A 21,867-nucleotide genomic window follows, 5' to 3' on the forward strand; every position below is an offset into this window, starting at 1 on the left:
TATCCGACCCAGAGAAGGGGTATATCACGACGTTTCTGTGCTCGAAATGTACGTAGTTCTGGTTTCGGCTCATTTGCATAGCGAAATTTGGCAATTTATATCTCAAGGTACGTTCGCTTCTTGTGGTGTTTAATAAGGACGATATATTTGATTAACGACTGGCTCCAACTCTGTCCTACAGGATGTCTGCATGAACGCATACCCTCGCTTGCCAAGATGGCATCAGCGCTGTTTTGATAAAAAATATATGTGGAATAAAAAAGAACGAAAGAAACACACGCGCACACACACTGTATAATCCGGCTAGAAATACAGGCATTTCGGCCGGTACAGCGTGAAGCTTGGGATATTGCGATAATTCGGAAAAAGCCATTTCGTTATAACGAAAGTTTACCGTATCTCGTCCTATATCATCCTAGGTAAACCAGAAGCGATTGTCATACATGATCTCAATGTTTCCGAATCAGTTGCTAATAGCTTATCTAACTATTTATTTATGTCGAACAATTAAAATTGAATTAATTCCAGTGATCTGGTCACGACCTACTTATCGGATCTGGTCAGATCTGGTGAAGGCCGATACAAGGAAAGCTTTTAGATCGCAAGCTGCAGATATTTGGAAGAGAGGCTGTCGGAGAAGCCTATAGTAGAACTCCAAATAGCGGCGACAGCTGATCGAAGGCCATTGCTTATTTATTCATTTACGTGTGTTGTAACTTGTGCTGTTCGCTTGCTTGTTCGCTATAACAGGTTAATTTGACAACAGCTGCACGCGCAATCCGTATTAGGGAACCTTTGGGAATTAGGAATCACATTCTGTAAAGTGCGATGTGTGAACGCATTTTATTTTCAGTCTGCATATCGGGCGGTATAGCGCGACGATGGGTTTGTTCTATTCCGTACGTATCCTCTCCTTCACTTGCCAATACAGCTGTAGCATAGCCTGTTTTCACTACCGAGCACCTGTGACCCGCATTCCCGGATCTCAAAACCTCGACATGTTCAGTGCTATGCTCGAATATTTCAGTTTTTGAACCTGTCGGATGAACGCCTACATTGCCCTTTCTGAAATGTTAGCATGAAGCTGCAACATCACAGCTGCAAAAGAAACCACTACAATATATCACCACTTTCTACGTCGTAGGTATAGGCATCACAATACACATCGCATAGAAAGAGGTAACACATCGTTGAGTTTGAGGAACACATAAGACAAGTGCTCTCGTCTTCGTCCTATGTGTTCCTCAAACTCAGACATGTACAAGATATCCAAAAATGTATTTAACATAAGAAAATAAATACTAACGTTAGAATGTAATTAAGATAGAGTATAAATACGTGAAAATTAAAGTAATTAAGATAGAGTACAAAATACTTCGAAAAATATTTGAAATACAATTAAGATACTAGGTATCCTTGAACGCAAAAAGTCACCGGTCACCGGTCAATGCGGCAGGTCGCCGCTCTGTGACATGAATCACCAAAACCCCGCACACTACGCAAGCCGCCGATGTGTGATAGGAGTAATCTAAACGCAAGTCCCAAAAAGATGACAAAGAGATATACCACATAACTCCACTAAGTATATGTGACCATTAACAAAGCAAACTTCTAGCAGGTCCTTGGTCGGCGAGGTCAGAATTCGGCGTCACCCCGTCAGGGCACACATAATAGAACCCTCACTGGCCAAGGATTAGGACACACTAGAGTCACTAACTAGGGGACTCTAGGACACACGGGGTAGGATCTCTAAATGGAAACCTCCAAGAAGGGTCAATGTTCAGGTCAAGTCCAAGGGACTCAGGAAGTTTCCACTGAACAAGCAAGATAATAGAAAGACGAGACACAGAAAGTTTGAGAGGGAGATCCAAAATATGTAATTAGAGTACTGAGTAGAAAATACCATAAAATGTATTTTAAATCGAGTACAAATACACAAAACAAAAAGTATTGAGTAGAGTACCAAAATACCGCAAGTAAATACCAAATACGTACAAGTCTGCTCAAACTCAAAGAAATGTTATATCTTGCTACAGTAAACCAGCTCGCTTGCACCATTCTAATTTGCTCATTAACACATCTAGGAAAACCGGATATATAAATGCCGGAGATGATAAATTTCCTTCAAAAACGGCAACTAAAAACAATACTGAACATGCTCTGACCTATAAACTGGGTAGCTTGTCAATGGTTCTCGCGTTGTAGAACACGCGAACAGTAGTGCGGGGAAAATACGACTTCTGCTGAGAACGCATTTTGCGAAAAGGTGCCGCATGAAACTGCCATCTCTCTTTTTCATGACTTGAAAACCCGAGACGAGGTAGGGAGGATAACAGACAAACACAGACACGGTCTCAAACTCAGCTGAGTTTGAGACCGTGTTTGTCTGTTATCGTCCCTACCTTGTCTCGGGTTTTCAAGTCATGGATCGTCACCACCAGCTCGCTTGCTACCCATGTTGCTACCTAACTTTCCTTTCGTTCTCCTTTTCAGATAGCGCGCGCTTAACGTAGCATGCCATTATGTTCACGAGAGGGCAGTAGTTCCCGGTTCTGGAGTTTTAGTTCTCTGTGCGCGCGTTGTAGCGCAAAATTTGAATTGCTAAATTTTTTGTTCAAATCTCCTCGGACTTTCCTACCTTGCTTTTAGCGCTCCCCGCCCGATGAAATCCATTTCAAAGTCACCCCTCAATGTGACGTTGTCATTAGCTCTTCGAGGAACTTCAGACACGTTTCGCATGCACATGTTCTTTCGTCGATTCCACGCTCAGGGGAATCCCACCGATTTTCATCTTGGGGAGTGTTGGTATCTTTGAAAGGAGGGGCAGGTGGGTGCCGCCCGTTTGGGTGTGTTACGGGGGTTGAGGAATTTTATACATGTGGTCCATTATATCATGGAGGTTGCATGCCAGAAGACCGACAAAAAAAGAATTATTCTTCTACGTGTCGTACTTAGCGAGACACAAGCCCTCGAACAAACTTCCGAGCGAAGCGCAGACGTCACAGAGCTCAGAGTTGCGCCCATTCCCATTGGCAGCCATAAGCGCGTGACTTCTTATGCGCTGCCTCAGTGGCGGCGGCGAGGGCTGTGATGTCACAGCCACACGAGTTTCGGTATACGTGGAGCTCATCTTCTCCGCTTCTATTACCCTCTTCGCTGTGAAACTTTCAATACAGGTTCACATCGGTACAAAGAACAACCTTTTACGTTTATCTGAGATAACCTGGGATGACTAGGGATGGTGTCGCTTTAGGGGGGGGGGGGGTGGCGACCATGCTGTTGGCACGATGGTCTCGGCACATCCGAAACGGGAAGCTTAAGACAAGCATTTACCAGAGTGATTATAGGCTAGTCAAGGATTGCTATACACTTCGTCTCCTCTTGCCGACTACGGCAAGCAGTTCCACGATCACCACCACTATACACCGTGTCTTTTTCCAAATTGTTGTAAGATCTTGCAGGTGTTCCACATGAACATGGAGGTGTCCCAGCCATTCTTCACAACTTCAGAAGCAATGAACAAACGGTTGAAGCATTTTATTGCTCGGCCTAGGCCATGTTCCCCGACAATTGAGAATAAGGTGGTCATTTAGTGTACAAAAATTTCGAAGCACTAAGCGATTTGATTGATGTGTAAAAAAGAAAAAAATGGAGATGTTAGTCTCGAGCCACTCGGGACTGGCTAATCCAGGACGCGTTATTCAGAAAAGAAAGGGAAACTACACAGATCAATACACTTTGAAACGGAATGGAAACGCTGAGAGTCCGAAGTTGGGAAGTCGGTACATGACAAGTTCACACCGCAGCAGCCACAAACACAGACAAAAGGCACACACAAGATAAGACGAACTGCAAAGGAACAAGAAGAAGGGTTAGAAACTGATAGAAACCCCTTTGCACTGGAAATATAGTCACTGAGAGTCCGAAGTTGGAAGAATTCGGAATGGAAATGGAGTGGATGAAAACATCACCACAAAACGTGGCACCAAAAGCAACAGTGTAGGAGAGTGCACGTGCGAAATCTCAATGTTCAAAAAACAAAGAGCGTCACAAAGGTCAAAGAGGTCCGTCGAGACGAGAAATTGCACAAGGGCGCGCATGGCAGGTATGAGCTGATTTGCGGGCCAGCACCCAAGAACGTTTTCGGTGGAGTATGACCGATTATCCAGGCGGGTCAGCGATGACACAAGGGTACAACGGTGTGCACTGTACCTCTTTCAGTCTTGGAGTACATGAGTCACGTCCTCAACTACGAGGGGCGTCCAAGTGAAACCGGGACTTTCTGTCTCCTGAGTGTACAAATGGCTCCCGCTACTTCTTTTTCATCATTTTCACACACCACAGGCCTCCGCGTACACCACGTAGTGGTCCAAAGTTTGTGTAAAACAGAAGACACGTGCTAGACAAGATGGCCGACAACGAGGTGAGCGCGCACATCGAACAGCGAATTGTTATGAAGTTTCTCGTGAATGAAGGCGTAAAGTCATCTGAAATTCACAGAAGACTTCAGGCTCAGTATGGCCACGATACACTTAACCGCAGCAAAGCGTTTGAGTGGTGCAACACACAGTGGTCCGACACGGCCGTACATCAGTGCAGGACGATATCCCGGTCGGGGCGGCTCAGAGCCCAGTGTCAGAGTTCCTGAGAACATTCATCTTGTGGAGCGCCTGATCCTCAAGGACCGACGGATGACATGTCTCGAACTCGCTCGAAAGACGGACCTTTCTGTGGGAACGTTGAGCACTATCCTTCATGGACACATCCAGTTTCGGAAAGCCGGACTTAATCACCAAAGGAGTCCTCCTCCTACAGGACAATGCACGCCCGCATACCGCGCATCTCACGACACGCACCTTACAGGAACTTCGCTGGGAGTTGCTGCCACATCCCCCTTACAGTCCAGAGTTCGCCCCCAGCGATTTCCGTCTCTTCGGGCCACTGAAGGCGTTCCTTGGGGGCCGCCACTTCAGCTGCGACGACGAGGTCAAGAATGCGGTCCGATCATGGCTGCTACGCGTCGGTAAGGATTTCTACGCTGCTGGCATCCAAGCCCTCGTGAAACGCTGAGACAAGTGCATTAGTGCAGCTGGAGATCACGTTGAAAAATAAAACAAATTTCTCGCCTGTAAGTTCATTTTACTTTTGCGAAAAATGAAAAGTCCCGGTTTGACTTGAACGCACCTCGTACATCACACAGATCGCAGTTGGGGGACGGGACTATGCCGAGCTTAAACAAAAGTCGTCCACTGTAATGCACGTTGAGGCGAAGCCTGTAAATGAGCGACGTGATGGGTCGACGAAGCGCTGACGGCATATAAAAACAGAGATCTGGGTCTACCTTGCGCAGGAACGACGTAGAAGGGACACTTCTTCGCTAGTGTTCACTACACAGACGTCTCATACGGGTACCAATTGCTTCCTTCGCGGCCGCTTAGGTGAAATACGTAGGGTGCGTCGGTACGCCACGTGCCACATGAGCCCGTCTCGCAAGTAGGTCGGCAGCCTCATTCTCAGGGACGCCACAATGACCTGGGATCCACTGCAAGGTGATGTTATGTGTCTGTGTGACAGCACACGAATACTCCCTGAGGACGTCACACACCAGTGGAGCGAGGGAGCTCGAGCCCATGGTGCACTGCAGAGCTTGGAGGGCGGTTTTGTAGTCACTGTATACGGTCCAGTGCATCGGTGGTTGACGGGACACAATGAAGGAAAGCGCCATGAGAACGGAATGCAGCTCTGCCACAGCAGCCGACGTTGGGTGCGACAGCCTTGCGCTTCTTTCAATCGACAGCTCAGGGATTACGAATGCACAGGTAGAGCCGGTCTGTGTCGATGAGCCATCGGTAAAGATTTTAATTCTGCCTTCATCGCGATGAAGTATGCTCAGACTGAGTTGGCGAAGAACAATTGTTGTAGCTGATTTTCTGAAAGCCAAGCCAGGGACATTGACATGCACAGGTGGTGCCTGAAGGGCCCATGGTGGGACTGCGGGTAGAGTCATTTTTTTAATGCTTGGGAATGAGGTTGCGGTGAGCTAAAAGAGCTTGGCAGTAGCCTGATGCTGGTCGCCGAAGAATGTCGTGCACTAATATGTGTGACGGTAATGGCGAGTGGAGAGCCTCATGTAGTGCCCAAGAGATTGTGCCGTCCGCATGAAGACCAGCGAAAGCTCCTTGGCTTCAGCCATGACAGGGGCAGTTGGCGTTGATTTGTGTACACCAAGACACTGTTTCACGCTCTTTGCAAGGACGGTTTCATGGACTCGTTTTCTATTACTTACTCGCTGCAGAATATTCACTGTAGAAAAATTACGTGAAGAATAATAAGGCGAATAATAATAATAAGGTGATATATTCAGCCTTATTTTAATGCGTTAGCATTAGAGTCCCCGCTACAAAAGAATTGCGGCGTGGTTTGTCTGTAGCTACGGCGCGGCGCGCATGCGCGGTGAGTGGAGAGGGAAAGAGAGGGCGCGTGAAGAGCGCGACGCAGCGCGTCGGCAGTGCAGCTGTGGTGGTCGACAGGTTCAGATGTGTCTGTGTGGGCGCACAATGGGTTATGAAAGCTTTGCGGGGGAGTGGCGGCGACAGACGGCTGAGGCAGCGAGACGGCGCCGCAAAGCTGAATCGGAGGAAGCCCGAAAGGCTCGTTTGGCTGCGGATGCTGTCTTGCGTTGGCGTTGCGTAGAGTCGTATGAAGGGTTGTGCAGCGTTTGCGAAGGGTCGTTGGAGGGTTGTGTGGCGTTGTGAAGGGGAGTTCCCAAAGGGTTTTCAAGTTTTAATACTGACGCGTTTTAGCCAGATCCCCCTCTAGCGTTTTAGCCAGATGCGCTTTGCACCAACGAAATAAATTGACAGCGTATAAATCATTAGATATTCCTTGGAATATATGTATCAGCAGTCTGGGATTCATAAAGTAGGGCACTAGTAGGGCAAAAGTAGGGCAACATATAAAGAAAATACAAAGGTCAACAGGACAGTTCATATTGTCCAGGTGCAGAAGGACTCCTCCTGTAACGCTTGTGGAAGAAAGATCCAAGGGGGAAACAGTTGCATCGGGAAAGAACAATGGGGGGGGGTCACGTGACGGAGGGAAAAAAGATCCAAATGAGAAAGAAGAACCATGCGTCAAAAATTTCCATAGGCAAAGAAGATGCCAACGAGGAAGTGCGTGCATGTGTATGTCCGGCCGAGAAGAATGCTTAAGCGGACAATCGAATTTAACTAACTAATATTCGCGAACTGATAAATTCGCCAACTTTGAGCGCACTCACAAATTTCACTGAGGAAGTTAGGCGTACGGATGGATACTGTATTGTAAAGAATTCGCGAAGTTAGTGGTCGCGGATATATAGTGCATGATTTTTAGGGTTGTACACGATTGCGCTCGATATTTACCCCAGATTGAAATTAGCAAAAACCGGGTCTAACCCGATATTTCCCCGAAAACGGCTGGCACAAGGGGGATCCGCAGTCATCACAACTAACACAGAACTTTGGAAATTGTGTTGGAAATGCATTATGCCCATATACAAACTGTCAAAAGACCGTCTTAAATGCATAGACTATACTCTGTTTCTACTGGTGTTGTCAGAGTAAATCGAAGATTTAAACGCCTGATTCAATCAGATTCAACCAGAATTGAGTTGAATCAGGTTGAGTTCAGCCCGATTACACCCGAATTATTGAAGCAAAATATAGCCCGATATTTACCCGCTCTGTTGCTGAAAAATATAACCCGACAAAGTCAGGCCCTACGGCATATACGCTTTCTGTCAGGTTCGAAAAACTTCGGAGCCACAAATATAAAGAGTCTTACAGTAATCCCCAATTTATTGGGGGGGGGATATGTTTATTAGGAGAAAGAAGAGAAAAGAGGAAAGGTCAGCCATGCTAATGCTCCCGGCCTGCTATTAAAAAAGAAACACAATCAGACAATCAGAGCAACAACAATCTTCGTATGATTAGAGCAAACTGTTAGAGCAGCACAGGCACAACATACCACGAGAAAGCCTGGTCTTGCAGGAAACAGAGGAGGGCTGTGGTGACGGCCCACTGGGTACGCCAAGGGACGGGACGGGACGGGACCAATGAGGGTGGCCATGGACATTGTGCTGCGCCCAAGCTGCATTAGACGGCAACGGAGGGCTTGTCGTTGAGGAAGGTGCTGCTGGTAATGCAGCACGTAGTGAGGAGTTGGATTGGCCCATTTTGTAGAGAAGCAATGGAGTGCGGGCAACGTTGAGACGGAGGCGGTGCAGAAGTGATTCCTCGTGGCGAGTGCAGTGACACGCGATGAAGAAGGCAAGTGAGGGGTCGATGGACTGCATGTGACTGATGGGCAACCTCAGATCCGAACGCTTTAGCACGGGCAGCACGCCGGCGGCTGATTGGCGGCAAGCCGAAACGGTAAGGGCACACGTGTAGTGGCACGAGTGACAGCTGCGTCAGGGCGTCTTGCAGCCTTGTCTGTGCGTGAGTTACCGGACAGGCCCACATGACAGGGGACCCATTGAAGGGACAAAACGTCTGTCGGATTCGCCTTAGTAGGCCGTTATGTCAGTCTTCCACCGTGTTTGCGGTTCGAGACCCGGTATTGTTGAACAGACCCCATGTGTCCTTGACGGCAGCATTTTTGATTCAGAAGCTCGCAAAGTACCGGGAGAATCGTTGTAGCCTTGCTGCTTCAAGTGGTGGCATGTCCGGACGCGCTGCAAAGAGGTCATCCACAAATCACAATCCGACTGTGCCAGAAACAGGGGATTTTGTGGATACTAAAATTTCACGGCATCAAATGTCCAACTATTGAGAGAGCTTGTCGGCCACGGCGATCTCTTTCTCGGCTAATACACGTGCATAGTAATGAGACCCCACTCCAGCACACAGATTTTGTGTCTCACATAGACCCCGATCTCACGGCAATCATTCCTCATGACATCGGCCGAAGCCTCCGCACGGCTATTCACCGGATTCGACTCGGCGCGCTATATACTGCCACCACCCAATTCCAACTCGGTATTGTGGCCTCAGGACTGTGCGACATCTGCAAAGTGCCCTAGGACACGTTACACATACTTATACAGTGCCCAGAGCAAGAAGACGCAAGGGAAAGACTGTCCCACGCACTTCAAACACTGGACAAAAGACCATTCTCTTACAGCAAAGTAATGGGAAGATGGCCTACAATGGAACAGGACATGAAGGCACTCAAGGCATTGTGTGTCTACCTAAAAGAAACCGGTACATACTGCCGCTACTAGCAGCCACATATCATAAACCTCAAAACCACCTAAATGAGATTGAGCTGCAGGCGCCCTTAGGGCAGCCACCCTGCTCCATGTCTTTCCCCCATTTTTTCCCTTTTTTTTCAGTTAATTACTACTACAGTCGACCCCCATTTATCCGGACTTCATTTATCCGGATCCCACAGTATCCGGACAAAAGGCACGGGAACGGATTTTCCTCCATGTATTTAGTTGTCGTTTATCTGGACTTCAGCTTCCGGACTCCGAGAAGAATTCCAGGGAACGAAAGTCGAAAATTCTTGTAATTCAGCTTCAGTTATCCAGACTACCGTGAGTAAGAGGAGACGCTGACCCCGCTTCGTCACCCTTTTCACTGTTTTGGGGTTATTCCCGTCACACGCCAGGGACCTACATTCCTCCGTAGGGGAGGCAACCGTGCAAGATGACCCCCTTTTCTATTTGTGTGCGTTGGGTCACGTTGACCAGTCGAGTCATTTGGAAATATCTCGAGCAACTGTCCGGTTCTAGAGGGGAGAACTCCAACCCGATGGCCTGCTGCTTACGGCCCGTTGGCCGATGAAGACATTCCCCTAGCTGAGCTGCGATCCCTGATGCAGAGGCTCACTGCGACTGCCGTAGATGACGCTGCGGTTTGTGACTACGTTGACGTTGATAAGGATGATGACGCGTGTGCAGCTATGACGGTGTGACGGTATGATGACGGTGTGATTGCTGCTGTTGCCTCCGATGATATGCAGCAAGACAGTGCCGATGACGCCAGTAAGAAACAAGGCTCCGACATTGACACTTTGCGTCCGCACTGACATACTTCGAGCAGCGCAACAGCACGGCTCAACTCTATGCACTTAGCAAAAGTTTGCAGGAATCGAGTGCCTACACTACTATGTAACAGCTGTCACTGACGAGATTTCTGTGTTTTAATTACAAAATTAATTAAACCTTGCTCTGTAGGACGTTTCTATTCGGTTGTTTCATTTAACCGGATGCTCCGGTATCCGGACGATTTCGCCGGGAACGGCACCGTCCGGATAAACGGGGGTCGACTGTACTACTACTAATCAGATAACATGTGTATACATTAAATACGTGTATGACGTCAATGAATGTCGTCTCTGTGTAGGCGTACCGTGGTATTGAGGTAGCTCCCCCCCTTACATCCCTCATTTTTTCTTTTCTCCATCATCATCATCACTACCACCACCACGATGTCTCACTCAACGTATTTGCGGGATACCCTCTTGGGATGTTGCGTAGGAAATCAGTTGAAAATAAAATTTTCATGTCAGACAGTACGCATAAAACACATTGTGCATGGACAAATACAACTTAGAGATCGTGCCTGCGGATTACGTTTGAAAACCAGAAAAGACGCACGTCACGAAACGCACTAAATTCTAATGGGATTCTTTGAAATTCACCGTCTGTCTTTTCTGCGGTCCTCATCACAGTGAACGCAAAAACTATAACAAAAAACACGCAACGACATTCCTTGCTTACGTACTGTGCTGTTCCTTGGAAGTATAGGTGGAAACTTGGCCACTCCGAAATAGGATTGTCAGCCAGGCTCGAGTCCCAGCCATCTCTCTGCCTATCACCTTTCAATGTGATCTCCTTGTGAACAACAACTGCACAACGAACAGGATTATTTCAGACAAACACACACGCATACAGACATGCACCTCATTTTTGCGTTCTCCCGCATTGTTAGATCTATAGCTTTCAATTGATCGCCCGTTATTGCCGCTACACAATCTGACTGTTCTCGGCAGAACATGGGTTGATGAATACGGGAACTAATGAAGGTGAAGATCATTGAGACGGGGGCCAAGCGACGACGATGCCGTTTTGCATTCAGACAGCATAGTTCAAATTTATTAGTCGGCATGCTACATAGGCTTTGAAATGAAAGAGCCGGCGCGACAAGTGGGTAGACAAATTGGACAACTAAACAGGGACATAAACACTGAGTTGTGACACTCGAGTTCATCTACATAAGAGCTGCGAGAGTAAGCTGACACACTCGATTTTGAAACAGCTGTTTGTCATTCGTAAACAGCGCTCGATATTCGAAATGAACACGCTTCAACGCACAGGCTGTGACCATAGGTCGGCATTTTGCTAAGAATTCATTCAACATCACATCATGGTCAGTTTTCCGCAAAGCCCATCACATCACATCACCGTCATAAACCATCACATCACGAGCCCGTAACTCAACTTCAATCTCAGAATTTATCACTTCATAACCCATCATTCAATTTCAACTTCAGAATTTATCACATCATAACCCATCATTCAACTTCAACTTCAGAACCCATCATCAGAATTCAACTTCAGATCCCATCGCGGTTTTGAAGTTGAATTCCTATGATGGGTTCTGAAGTCGGTGATGGATTTTGAAGTTGAAGTTTGTGATGGGGCTCTGAAGTTGAATTCCTATGATGGGTTCTGAAGTCAGTGATGGATTTTGAAGTTGAAGTCTGTGATGGGGTTTTGAAGTTGAATTCCTATGATGGGTGCTGATGTCGGTGATGGGGTTTTTGAAGTTGAACTCAAACAAAGGCCTACGTGGAGTGTGCCCGGCTGCAGGATTACGACGCTAGCGTCCTGCTCGCCTGTGTTTGCGTGGGTTTCCTGGTAGTGGCAGCAAAAGCGTAAGCGAAGGAGGCGTATGCTGTTTGGAGGGCGCGGTCAGCCTGCACTCGGTTGGACTTGGAAGCAGGGTTTACCAATGAAGGAGGAAAGGGAGGGATGCCACGTTTGACTTCCGCTGTCGCATGCGAACAGCGGAAGGTGTATTGCTTGCGCGGTAGGGTTGTTGCACAATATTGCGCCCGTTGTTGACAAATAAGTGAGCGCATAGCACACTGCGCGTTCATGTGGCTTCGGGTGACCGCTGATGGGGTTTTGAAGTTGAATACCAACGAAGGCCTACGTTGGTGTGCCCGGCTGCTCGCTGCTGGAGGATTACGACGTTGGCGTATTCCTTGCCCCTGTTAGCGTGGACTTCCTGGTAGTGGCGGCGAAAGCGTAAGCGGAGGAGGGGTATGCTGTTTGGAGGGTGCGGTCGCCTTGCTCTGGGTTGGGCTTGGAAGCAGGGTGCACCAAGACAGGAGGAAAGGGAGGGATGCAACGTTTGACCTCCGCTGTCGCATGCGAACGGCGGCGGGAGGTATGTTGCTTACGCGGTAGGGTTGTTGCACAATGTTGCGCCCGTGTTAACAGCTGAGCGAGCGCATAACACATTGCAGGTTCATGTGGCTTCGTACGACATCCTTGCCTGCCGGAACATTGAACGTTCATAGGACTTCGTACGATCGCCGTGTCTGCCGGTACATTGCACGATCATGTGGCTTCGTACGTCTGGCTTTTCCGCGATGCCATTTTTCACTCGTGACGCGGGGGTATCTTCGGCTATTAGCTTCGGCATCGGAGTACATCGTGGCCAGCCACTCAGTATTACATGAGTTCTTGTGGCATGATGCTTACTGACACTGGAAAAAGCCGTCATGAACGAATTCAGCGACCTGTAATCACCTTCGCTGGACATATGTTTTTACTCCAATTCTTTCATGCAATACACCACTGCAGTGGTTTATCCGGAATCCCAAGCAGGGGGCGTGGTCATTATTACAGCTACGTGATAACTAACAGCTTTACACGTATAATTACCGACATATCATTACAGCTGAAACGGCAAGCCCCCTTTTTTGCAGGGGGTGTCGCCAAACTTTTTCTTTGGGGTGGGGGGTGTCACAGGGATGTATCATGGTGTCGATAGATCACTGACACCAAAAACTGAGAATCTCTCCTCGGAGAAGTGTAACCCATTCTATTCTTTTTCCTCCGAGGAGGGTATATACGGACGAACACTAAGTGAATTCCTAACGACCGAGGCGTTTGGACACATGTAATACATACAGAATGTGAGGCGCAAATTGAAGTGAAGACTGCAAGGAGCTCGGAAGACCACCAACTTACAGTCCGTGAAACAGTTTCTTTTCCTCTCTCACAATCTCTAAATAAATATGTGTCGACACAGTTTACAACAATTCCCACTCTTACCTGTTTTTATTTGATATCTGAAACAACCCCTCATCATAATCACTTGAGTGTAGTGTTAGTCACTTTTTGAGGTAACTTCGCATAAGTATCATGAGCAAAGTTAGAAATTTCTATTTCGCTTCACGTCCAAACCAGCGGCATGGCCGAGTGGGCTAAGGCGTCCGCTCCTTGGTGGTAACCAAGGTCGTGCTGTAGACTGAGAGGTGGTGGGTTCGAATCCTACCGCCGGCTGTGCTGTCTGAGGTTTTCCCTGGGTTTTCCGAAGACTTTCCAGACGAATGTCGGCACAGTTCTCCCTGAAGTCGGCCCAGGACGCATACTAATCCCCCTGTCCTCCACTCCTTCCTGCTGTCCTCTCTCCGTCTGTACACCGCTCATAGCCACAGTTGCTTCGCGGCGCTAACAAGCAATCAGCAGCTTCACGTCCAAGCAGGCAGAACGCACAATGCGGGCTCCTTTCTTTTTATTTTGCTGCTGAAAAATCCGACGACAGTGACCCCGCCTCTTGCACGTGCGCGGCGCCAGCACCCTGTGTGCTCCGCCTTGTTGCAGCGCGATGTACTGGATGTACGCAAACGCAATTCCGACGTGCTTCTGAGTTAGGTCGCACCAGAGCGTTCGTTTTGAGCGCGTGGAGTGCATTTTTTTTACGGGGAAGGTGATATGGCCACTGGCAAGGTTCTATGAAATGTGCGCGGAAAATGGGAACTCGCAGAACTTGGAATTCCAGTTCTCACTTTGTGCCCAATTGACAAGGTATATTCGGAACTCGGCTCCCAACTTAATTTCGGCATAGTAGCAAGAACTTTCATTTCTCACTTAATTTCATTTTGATAACTTGAAGGTTGTAACTGCATTACATATTTAGCTTAATGACGTAACTCGTAACTAGCAACTTTTGGGTGGTAATGAACTTCCCCGCCTCTGCTGAAATGTACTTTATTGGTGATAAATATCTAAGAAATATCAGCTGCGTGCTCTGATGGAACACTTGTGTCCGATGCATGCTACATGCATGCCGAACACATAATTCCCCAAAACATGACCTATGCACCTCAGATAAATAAGAGACCTATAGTGACCTCTGTGTATTACATTTAAAACAAAAGACGTCCACAAAAACAATGCCAGCCCGATCTTGTCGTATTTGGATCCCAATCACACAAAGGAAAAATAAACAATCTAAGAAGACACAAAATAAGCCTAATAAAACACACTTCGTCAGCACGACAGCAATCTACTGTCGCCTAGTAAAACGCGCGTACGCGACCGAAGGCAGAGGCTCAAATCCTAACCCATCCAATATACATATACGCACATTATCGCTGTAGGCGAGGAAATGAGTCAAACAGAACAACCGCAACGTGCAGACCGCGCGACCGCAGAACGCCAAATCGCATCTCGATCTAATCTACCGCTCACATTCGCAACATACCCCAAGCAGCACAATGTACCAAAAGTCGAGTGCAATAGGGGTGGACGGTATGTGTCTTATCAATGCTCTTTAGCTGCAAGAGCGTGTTCAAGGCCTTCCACCTACCCGTCCACCCCTATTGCACTCGACTTTCAGTACATTATACTGCATGGGACAGTTGCCCCCGGCTACATGACATTGCCCTCCACGCCCAACTACGCCAGTGAGTAACGCATTCCAAACACTTTCCCTCCCTGCGACCGCCGGTACACAACAAGGGGGGGGAGGGGGGAGTCCGCCAGGCATCTGCAGTGTCAGGCCCATACGCCCACACCAGACACGAACCGCGAAGCGTTTATCTTCGCTCGGTGCACTCCAATACACATTTGCCATTCACTCCGCACGCGTTCGCACAAGTAACAGTCACGACACATGAAGGTCAGACATCGACTAAACATTGTCGGCTTCAAAACCTATTATGAGGACTTCGAAACCTATCCGTCATCTTCAAAATCTATCGCGCAGACTTCAGCTTCAAAACCCATCCCGCTGACTTCCCCTTAAAAACCATCGCGCTGACTTCAAAACCCAACACACGGACTTCGACTTCCAAACCCACACACGCTGACTTCAACTTCAAAACCCATCACGCGGACTTCAACTTCAAATCCCACCACACTGACTTCAACTTCAAAACCCATCACGCGCACTTCAACTTCAAATCCCGTCACACAGACTTCAACTTCAAAACCCATCACGCGGACTTCAACTTCAAAACCCATCACGCCGACTTCAACTTCAAATCCCATCACGTGGACTTTAACTTCAAAACCCATCACGCGGACTTCAACTTCAAAACCCATCACGCCGACTTCAACTTCAAATCCCATCACGTGGACTTCAAATTCAAAACCCAACACGATGACTTCAACTTCAAAACCCATCACGCGGACTTCAACTTCAAATCCCCTCATAGCCCTTCATTCAACTTCAACATCAACTTCACATGACATCATAGCCCTTCATTCAACTTCAACTTCACTTCGCATCATGCCGCTCATTCAACTTCAACTTCACATCACATCATGCCCTTCATTCAACATCACATCATTCTCTATGAGGTGATGGTGAATGAAGTCGGTGAAGGCCATCATGAATGAATTCGCCGACCTATGGCCGTGACAAGTGACAATTTACGAGAGAATACTAGTCGTTCAATACGTTAGGTCGTTCTAACCTCAAAGCGAACACCGAAGAAAGCATTAAAGTTTATTCGAGAAACGGGGACGTCATAGTGCGAGACTGTGTTGAAGTAGCAAATATTAGAAAGTGCGTGGTGCAGAAGGAAGATAGTACGTCATGTACCTGGAAGTGTTGTGGCTCGTTGTACATTTTACGGCATCTCTGAGAGGTACGGTGAAAGGAATGATGCTTTCCAATATATTAAAGTTCTCAATACTCGGAAATTTATGTTTGCGAAGCGGAATATATGTTTCGGTATTTGTTGCGTGTGATAAACTCTCATGTTTGAAATAAACTGTAAAGCCGGGTTCACACTGTGCGTTCCAATGCGTGCTGGTTGCCGTGGTAACCAGCTTGTGCGTCGCGTCGGTCATAGGCCGCCGCTCCAGAATCTAAGAGAAAAAAAAGGAGTAAAATGGGGAGTAATTGCAGACAACACCTCTGACCCTGACCCCAGCATCTCTACATCTGACATCATCTTTGGTGGCAACTCGCCTGGCGAGCGACGACGCCGGACTGCTGCTCTGGTCGCCTTCCTAAAGGAAACGCAGCTTATATCACGCCTATAGTGTAGTGTAGTGTAGTGTTTTTTTAAGTTTGTAGTGTGTAGTGTTGTAGTGTTTTTTAGTGAAAGTTTTTTTTTTCTGCGTCATAGTCGTGACGCTGCCCACTTTCAGCGTGGCCAACCACTGGGAGTAGTTTTTCATCTTCACCACCACCAGAGTAATTGGAGCTTCTACTCCCCTAGACCGCAATTACTCCCTATTTAAGTCCCCTAACCCCGACATTTACTCCCCAGAACTGCGAATTGTCACTGAAGTTGGCAAATGATCTAGCGGATGTAACAGTCTACGTAAATATATGCTCCTGGTCACTTTAATGGCATAGGGCTGCATAACTCAGCCAGGTTAGTGTAGTGTATCTGTTGTATGTGTTGTTATCTCTCTGTTATCTGGTAACCCACACGCGCGGGAGGCATCGACCGGTCTTATCTTATGGCGTGTAGTCTGGTTGTTTTGGCCTTGGCTGAGTCTGCGCAGAGCAACTTCCTGTGGGTTATTTAAAGAGTGCATGATCCGCGTGGAGGGACTTAGTTCATGCCTGTATTTTGACGTGACCACGTCGGTCACAAGTTCTTGCCAGAAAGACTGAATAAAGTCGTTCCGTATGTTACCACCCGTTGTGAGCTTTCTCCCGTGAGGACACAACATGTTTCTGGCGACGAGGATGGGATGCCTGGGTGGACTAGCCTGCAAGAATGGCTACGGGAAACGGAACGAAGTCTGAAGACCCCGATTTAACGGGTAAGCCCCCGGTTTTGCAAAGTGGGGAAGTGAGAAAAGTCAAGATGGCTATTATTGGACAAGTCGAGGCATTCGATGAGTCGAGTTCGGATTGGGAATCCTATGAAGAAAGGTTAACGGCCTTTATTCGCGCCAATCAAATTCCGGAAACTAGTAGGGTGGACGCATTTTTGAGCATTATTGGTCCAAAAACCTACAAGTTGTTAAAGAGCCTTCTAGCACCCGAGTCGCCTACAACTAAATCTTTAGAAGACCTTCAGAAAGTGCTTCGGGAGCACCTGTCGCCGCGTCCCTCAGTAATAGCTGAGAGGGCGAAGTTTCATAAGAGGGTGCAACAAGAGAATGAGAGTATATCCGACTTTGTAGCCGAGTTAAAACGTTTGGCGGAGACTTGCAAGTTTGGTAACAACTTACAGGAAGCCTTACGGGATAGGCTTGTGTGTGGATTGCTAAGACTGGATATCCAAAAAGCTCTCTTCACGGAAGATGAGTCTCTTACCTTCAAGAAGGCGACCGAAAAAGCTCTCTCTTTGGAAATGGCTACTAAAAACGCCACAGAGTGTCATGCGAATAACGTCACGCAGCCGGTTATTCAGACACTAACACACACAGCACGGAAGAAGCCCTCGAAGAAACAGAATTGCTATCGTTGTGGATCAGATAAGCATATCAGTAGTGCGTGTACCTTCAAAAGTGCTGTCTGTTTTTCCTGTAACAAAACTGGTCACATCAAGGATGTTTGTCGCAGCAGGAACAACGGGCCTCCGCCGGCACAAGGGGCACAAAGACCGACGGAGAAGAAACGTTTTCATTTCCGCAGAACGCAACCCTTCAAGGCGATGGCTGAGGTCGTCGACATTGAGCCGCCGTTGTGGCGTTTGGATAGGCCACACAAGGATGAGCCCATCAGCTTCACGGTGAATGTGCAAAACGTTCCATTGAACATGGAGTTGGACACCGGAGCAGCCGTGTCGGTGATCTCGCAGCAGGACTACCAATCATGTTTTCCGGAACTTCAGTTGTGCCCCACCTCCGTTACACTCCGTACTTACACAGGACAGTGTGTTCGTCCGAAAGGCGTTATAAACGTCGAAGTGCAGCACCACGGCCAGAAGTGTTGTCTGCCCTTGTACGTCCTAACACAGCAGGGACCACCGCTCATTGGGAGGAACTGGCTTCGTGACCTCCGTTTGGACTGGAGTACCCTCCACTACATGCGCCAGGACGGAAAGGGCCTCGCAGATCTTCTAGAGAAATACGCGCAAATCTTCACAGATGAACTCGGCGAAATACAAGGTGAGCAGGCCACTCTAATCCTGAAAGAAGGAGCAGTTCCTAAGTTCATGAAAGCAAGGAGTATTCCTTTCGCGTTAAAACCTGCCGTCGAAAAGGAATTGGAGAAGCTCGAAAAGTTAGGAGTCATTGAATCAGTGACATCGAGTCGTTATGCGTCTCCTATTGTGCCCGTCGTGAAAACAGACGGATCAATACGCCTGTGTGGCGACTACAAAGCTTCCTTAAACCCGTGCTTGGAAACGGAAGTATACCCATTACCGAAGATTGACGAGATGCTTGCGGCCTTGGCAGGAGGGAAGCGATTTTCAAAAATTGACTTAAGTCAAGCGTACCAGCAGGTTGTCGTTGACGAACAGTCAAGCCAGTATCTGACACTTAATACACACAAAGGCCTGTACAGAGTAAAGCGTCTCGCGTTTGGAATCTCGTCTGCGCCCTCCATTTTCCAACGTGTCATGGACAACATGCTAAAGGACTTAGAGGGAGTCATCTGCTACCTCGATGACATCTTGGTAACTGGTAGCAACGAGAAAGACCATCTGCAAAATTTGGAAAGAGTACTGCAACGTCTAGATGAACGAGGTGTCAGAATCAAAAGAAAAAAATGTGACTTTTTTAAACAAGAGCTTCGTTTCTTGGGCCACGTTATCAGCGACAGAGGCATCTCGACGGCACCTGATAAAGTGAATGCCATATTGTATGCACCCGCTCCAAAGGATAAGAAGCAACTGAAGTCATTCATTGGCTTAGTGACGTATTACACGAAGTTCCTCGCTGATCTATCTACTGTTATGCACCCACTAAACAATTTATTGTGCAAGAATGCTCCCTATGCATGGTCTTCTCAGTGTGAGAGTGCCTTCGTAAAGGTGAAGCAAATGTTGGCTGCAGCGCCGATCTTGGCACATTATGATCCCACTATGCCGCTCGAAGTTGGATGTGACGCTTCGTCATATGGGTTGGGTGCAGTATTGTCAGTCATACAGAAAGACGGAACAAGAAAGCCAGTCGCGTACGCATCACGATCACTAACGCATAGTGAAACTCGGTATAGTCAATTGGAGCGTGAAGGACTAGCACTCGTGTTCGCAGTGAAAAAGTTCCATTATTACATTTATGGACGGAAGTTTCATCTCGTTACAGACCATAAACCCCTTGAAGTGATTTTTGGTCCCAAAAACGGGATCCCCACGAACGCCGCTGCTCGCCTCCAGAGATGGGCCATCACCTTATCGGCTTACAATTACAGCCTGGTGTATCGTCAAGGGCAAACGAACTTCGAGGCTGACTGCCTGTCACGCCTGCCACTACCCTACCGGCCGTCAACTACAGAAGGGGACGACGTGGACACCTTCTATTCCCTTCGATGGGAAAGTTTCCCCGTTAACAGCTCCGATATTGCACGGGCTACAGCTAAGGATTCCATCCTAAGTGCTGTTCTGAAGTATGTGCTCTCTGGCTGGCCTCCGACGCTGTCAAGGGAAGACATTAAGCCCTACTGGAGCAGGAAGAACGAACTCTCGGAAATTCGTGGCTGCATCCTGTGGGGTATGCGCATAGTCATCCCGACCTTTTTGCGCACAACTGTTCTTCAGGAACTACACGAAGGTCATCCTGGGATCGTACGCATGAAAGAAATTTCACGGAGCTACGTCTGGTGGCCTCGCATCGACGTGGACATCGAGGCTGTAGTGAAAGGTTGTCCAGCATGCCAACAAGGAAGAGCTTTACCTACTCCGGCTCCTCTCCACCCCTGGGCTTGGCCAACGAGACCTTGGTCCCGTCTGCACATCGACTTCGCGGGTCCTTTTCAACAGAGGTACTTCTTCGTGGTGGTCGATGCGCACTCCAAATGGCCCGAGGTATTCATCATGACATCTACTTCTACAGAACTAACTATTGCAAAATTAAGGGACATATTCAGTCGATTTGGATTACCAGAAGTTTTGGTATCTGATAACGGCCCTCAGTTTGCCAGTAAGCTCTTTCAAGACTTTGTCAAGCAGAATGGGATCAAACATATCAGGTCAGCGCCATACCATCCTTCGTCAAACGGCCAGGAGGAGCGTTTTGTGCGCACAATGAAGGAAGCAATCCGTAAAGACCACGCATGCAGACCCCTGGAAGCCAGACTGAATAGTTTTCTGCTTGCCTACAGGAACACTCCACAGGCCAGCACACAGCAATCTCCGGCAGCCCTCCTTTTGGGAAGACCTTTACGGACCCGATTGGATCTATTAAGACCAGACTCCGAAGCAACAGTTCGGTACCACCAGTTCAAGGGAAGCCAACGGAGAAGAATGAAGGACAGACAGTTCGCAGTTGGAGCCAACGTTTTGGTGAAAAACTTTAGGGAAGGACCCAAGTGGCTGATGGCCAGAGTGTTATCCCGTTCGGGCCCTGTGTCCTATTTGTTACAGGTTAACTCGCCCCGAGGACCACAGCTGTGGAAGAGACACATCGACCACATTCATGCCAGATCTACGGCATCAGAAGCTGACGACCATCCAGAGGAACAGGACAAAGAAATTGTGCTTGTCGCCAGCAATTCGGGAAACAATGCCGCCAGCTGCTCACCACCCGTAGAGGAACTGTCTTCCCAGGTTTCATTATTATCGCTGTAGGCGAGGAAATGAGTCAAACAGAACAACCGCAACGTGCAGACCGCGCGACCGCAGAACGCCAAATCGCATCTCGATCTAATCTACCGCTCACATTCGCAACATACCCCAAGCAGCACAATGTACCAAAAGTCGAGTGCAATAGGGGTGGACGGTATGTGTCTTATCAATGCTCTTTAGCTGCAAGAGCGTGTTCAAGGCCTTCCACCTACCCGTCCACCCCTATTGCACTCGACTTTCAGTACATTATACTGCATGGGACAGTTGCCCCCGGCTACATGACATTGCCCTCCACGCCCAACTACGCCAGTGAGTAACGCATTCCAAACACTTTCCCTCCCTGCGACCGCCGGTACACAACAAGGGGGGGGAGGGGGGAGTCCGCCAGGCATCTGCAGTGTCAGGCCCATACGCCCACACCAGACACGAACCGCGAAGCGTTTATCTTCGCTCGGTGCACTCCAATACACATTTGCCATTCACTCCGCACGCGTTCGCACAAGTAACAGTCACGACACATGAAGGTCAGACATCGACTAAACATTGTCGGCTTCAAAACCTATTATGAGGACTTCGAAACCTATCCGTCATCTTCAAAATCTATCGCGCAGACTTCAGCTTCAAAACCCATCCCGCTGACTTCCCCTTAAAAAC

General features: G+C 48.1%; 2 protein-coding genes across 2 annotated transcripts in view; one reads left to right on the forward strand and one right to left on the reverse strand.

Annotated features, from left to right (window-relative positions):
* Positions 1 to 21,867, reverse strand: part of LOC135386003 (angiotensin-converting enzyme-like) — a 274,926-nt gene that overhangs the window by 147,381 nt on the left and 105,678 nt on the right. The window lies entirely within an intron of this gene.
* Positions 17,251 to 21,216, forward strand: LOC135385002 (uncharacterized protein K02A2.6-like). Its single transcript, XM_064614179.1, has one exon. The coding sequence runs from the start codon at positions 17,251 to 17,253 to the stop codon at positions 21,214 to 21,216; it is 3,966 nt and encodes a 1,321-aa protein (XP_064470249.1).

The sequence above is a fragment of the Ornithodoros turicata genome, chromosome 2, assembly GCF_037126465.1.
Source record: "Ornithodoros turicata isolate Travis chromosome 2, ASM3712646v1, whole genome shotgun sequence".
NCBI lineage: Eukaryota > Metazoa > Arthropoda > Arachnida > Ixodida > Argasidae > Ornithodoros > Ornithodoros turicata.

What these genes read in the sequence shown, in the direction of transcription:
- LOC135385002 (XM_064614179.1), top strand. Translation starts at nt 17,251, where the DNA reads ATGGCTACGGGAAACGGAACGAAGTCTGAAGACCCCGATTTAACGGGT.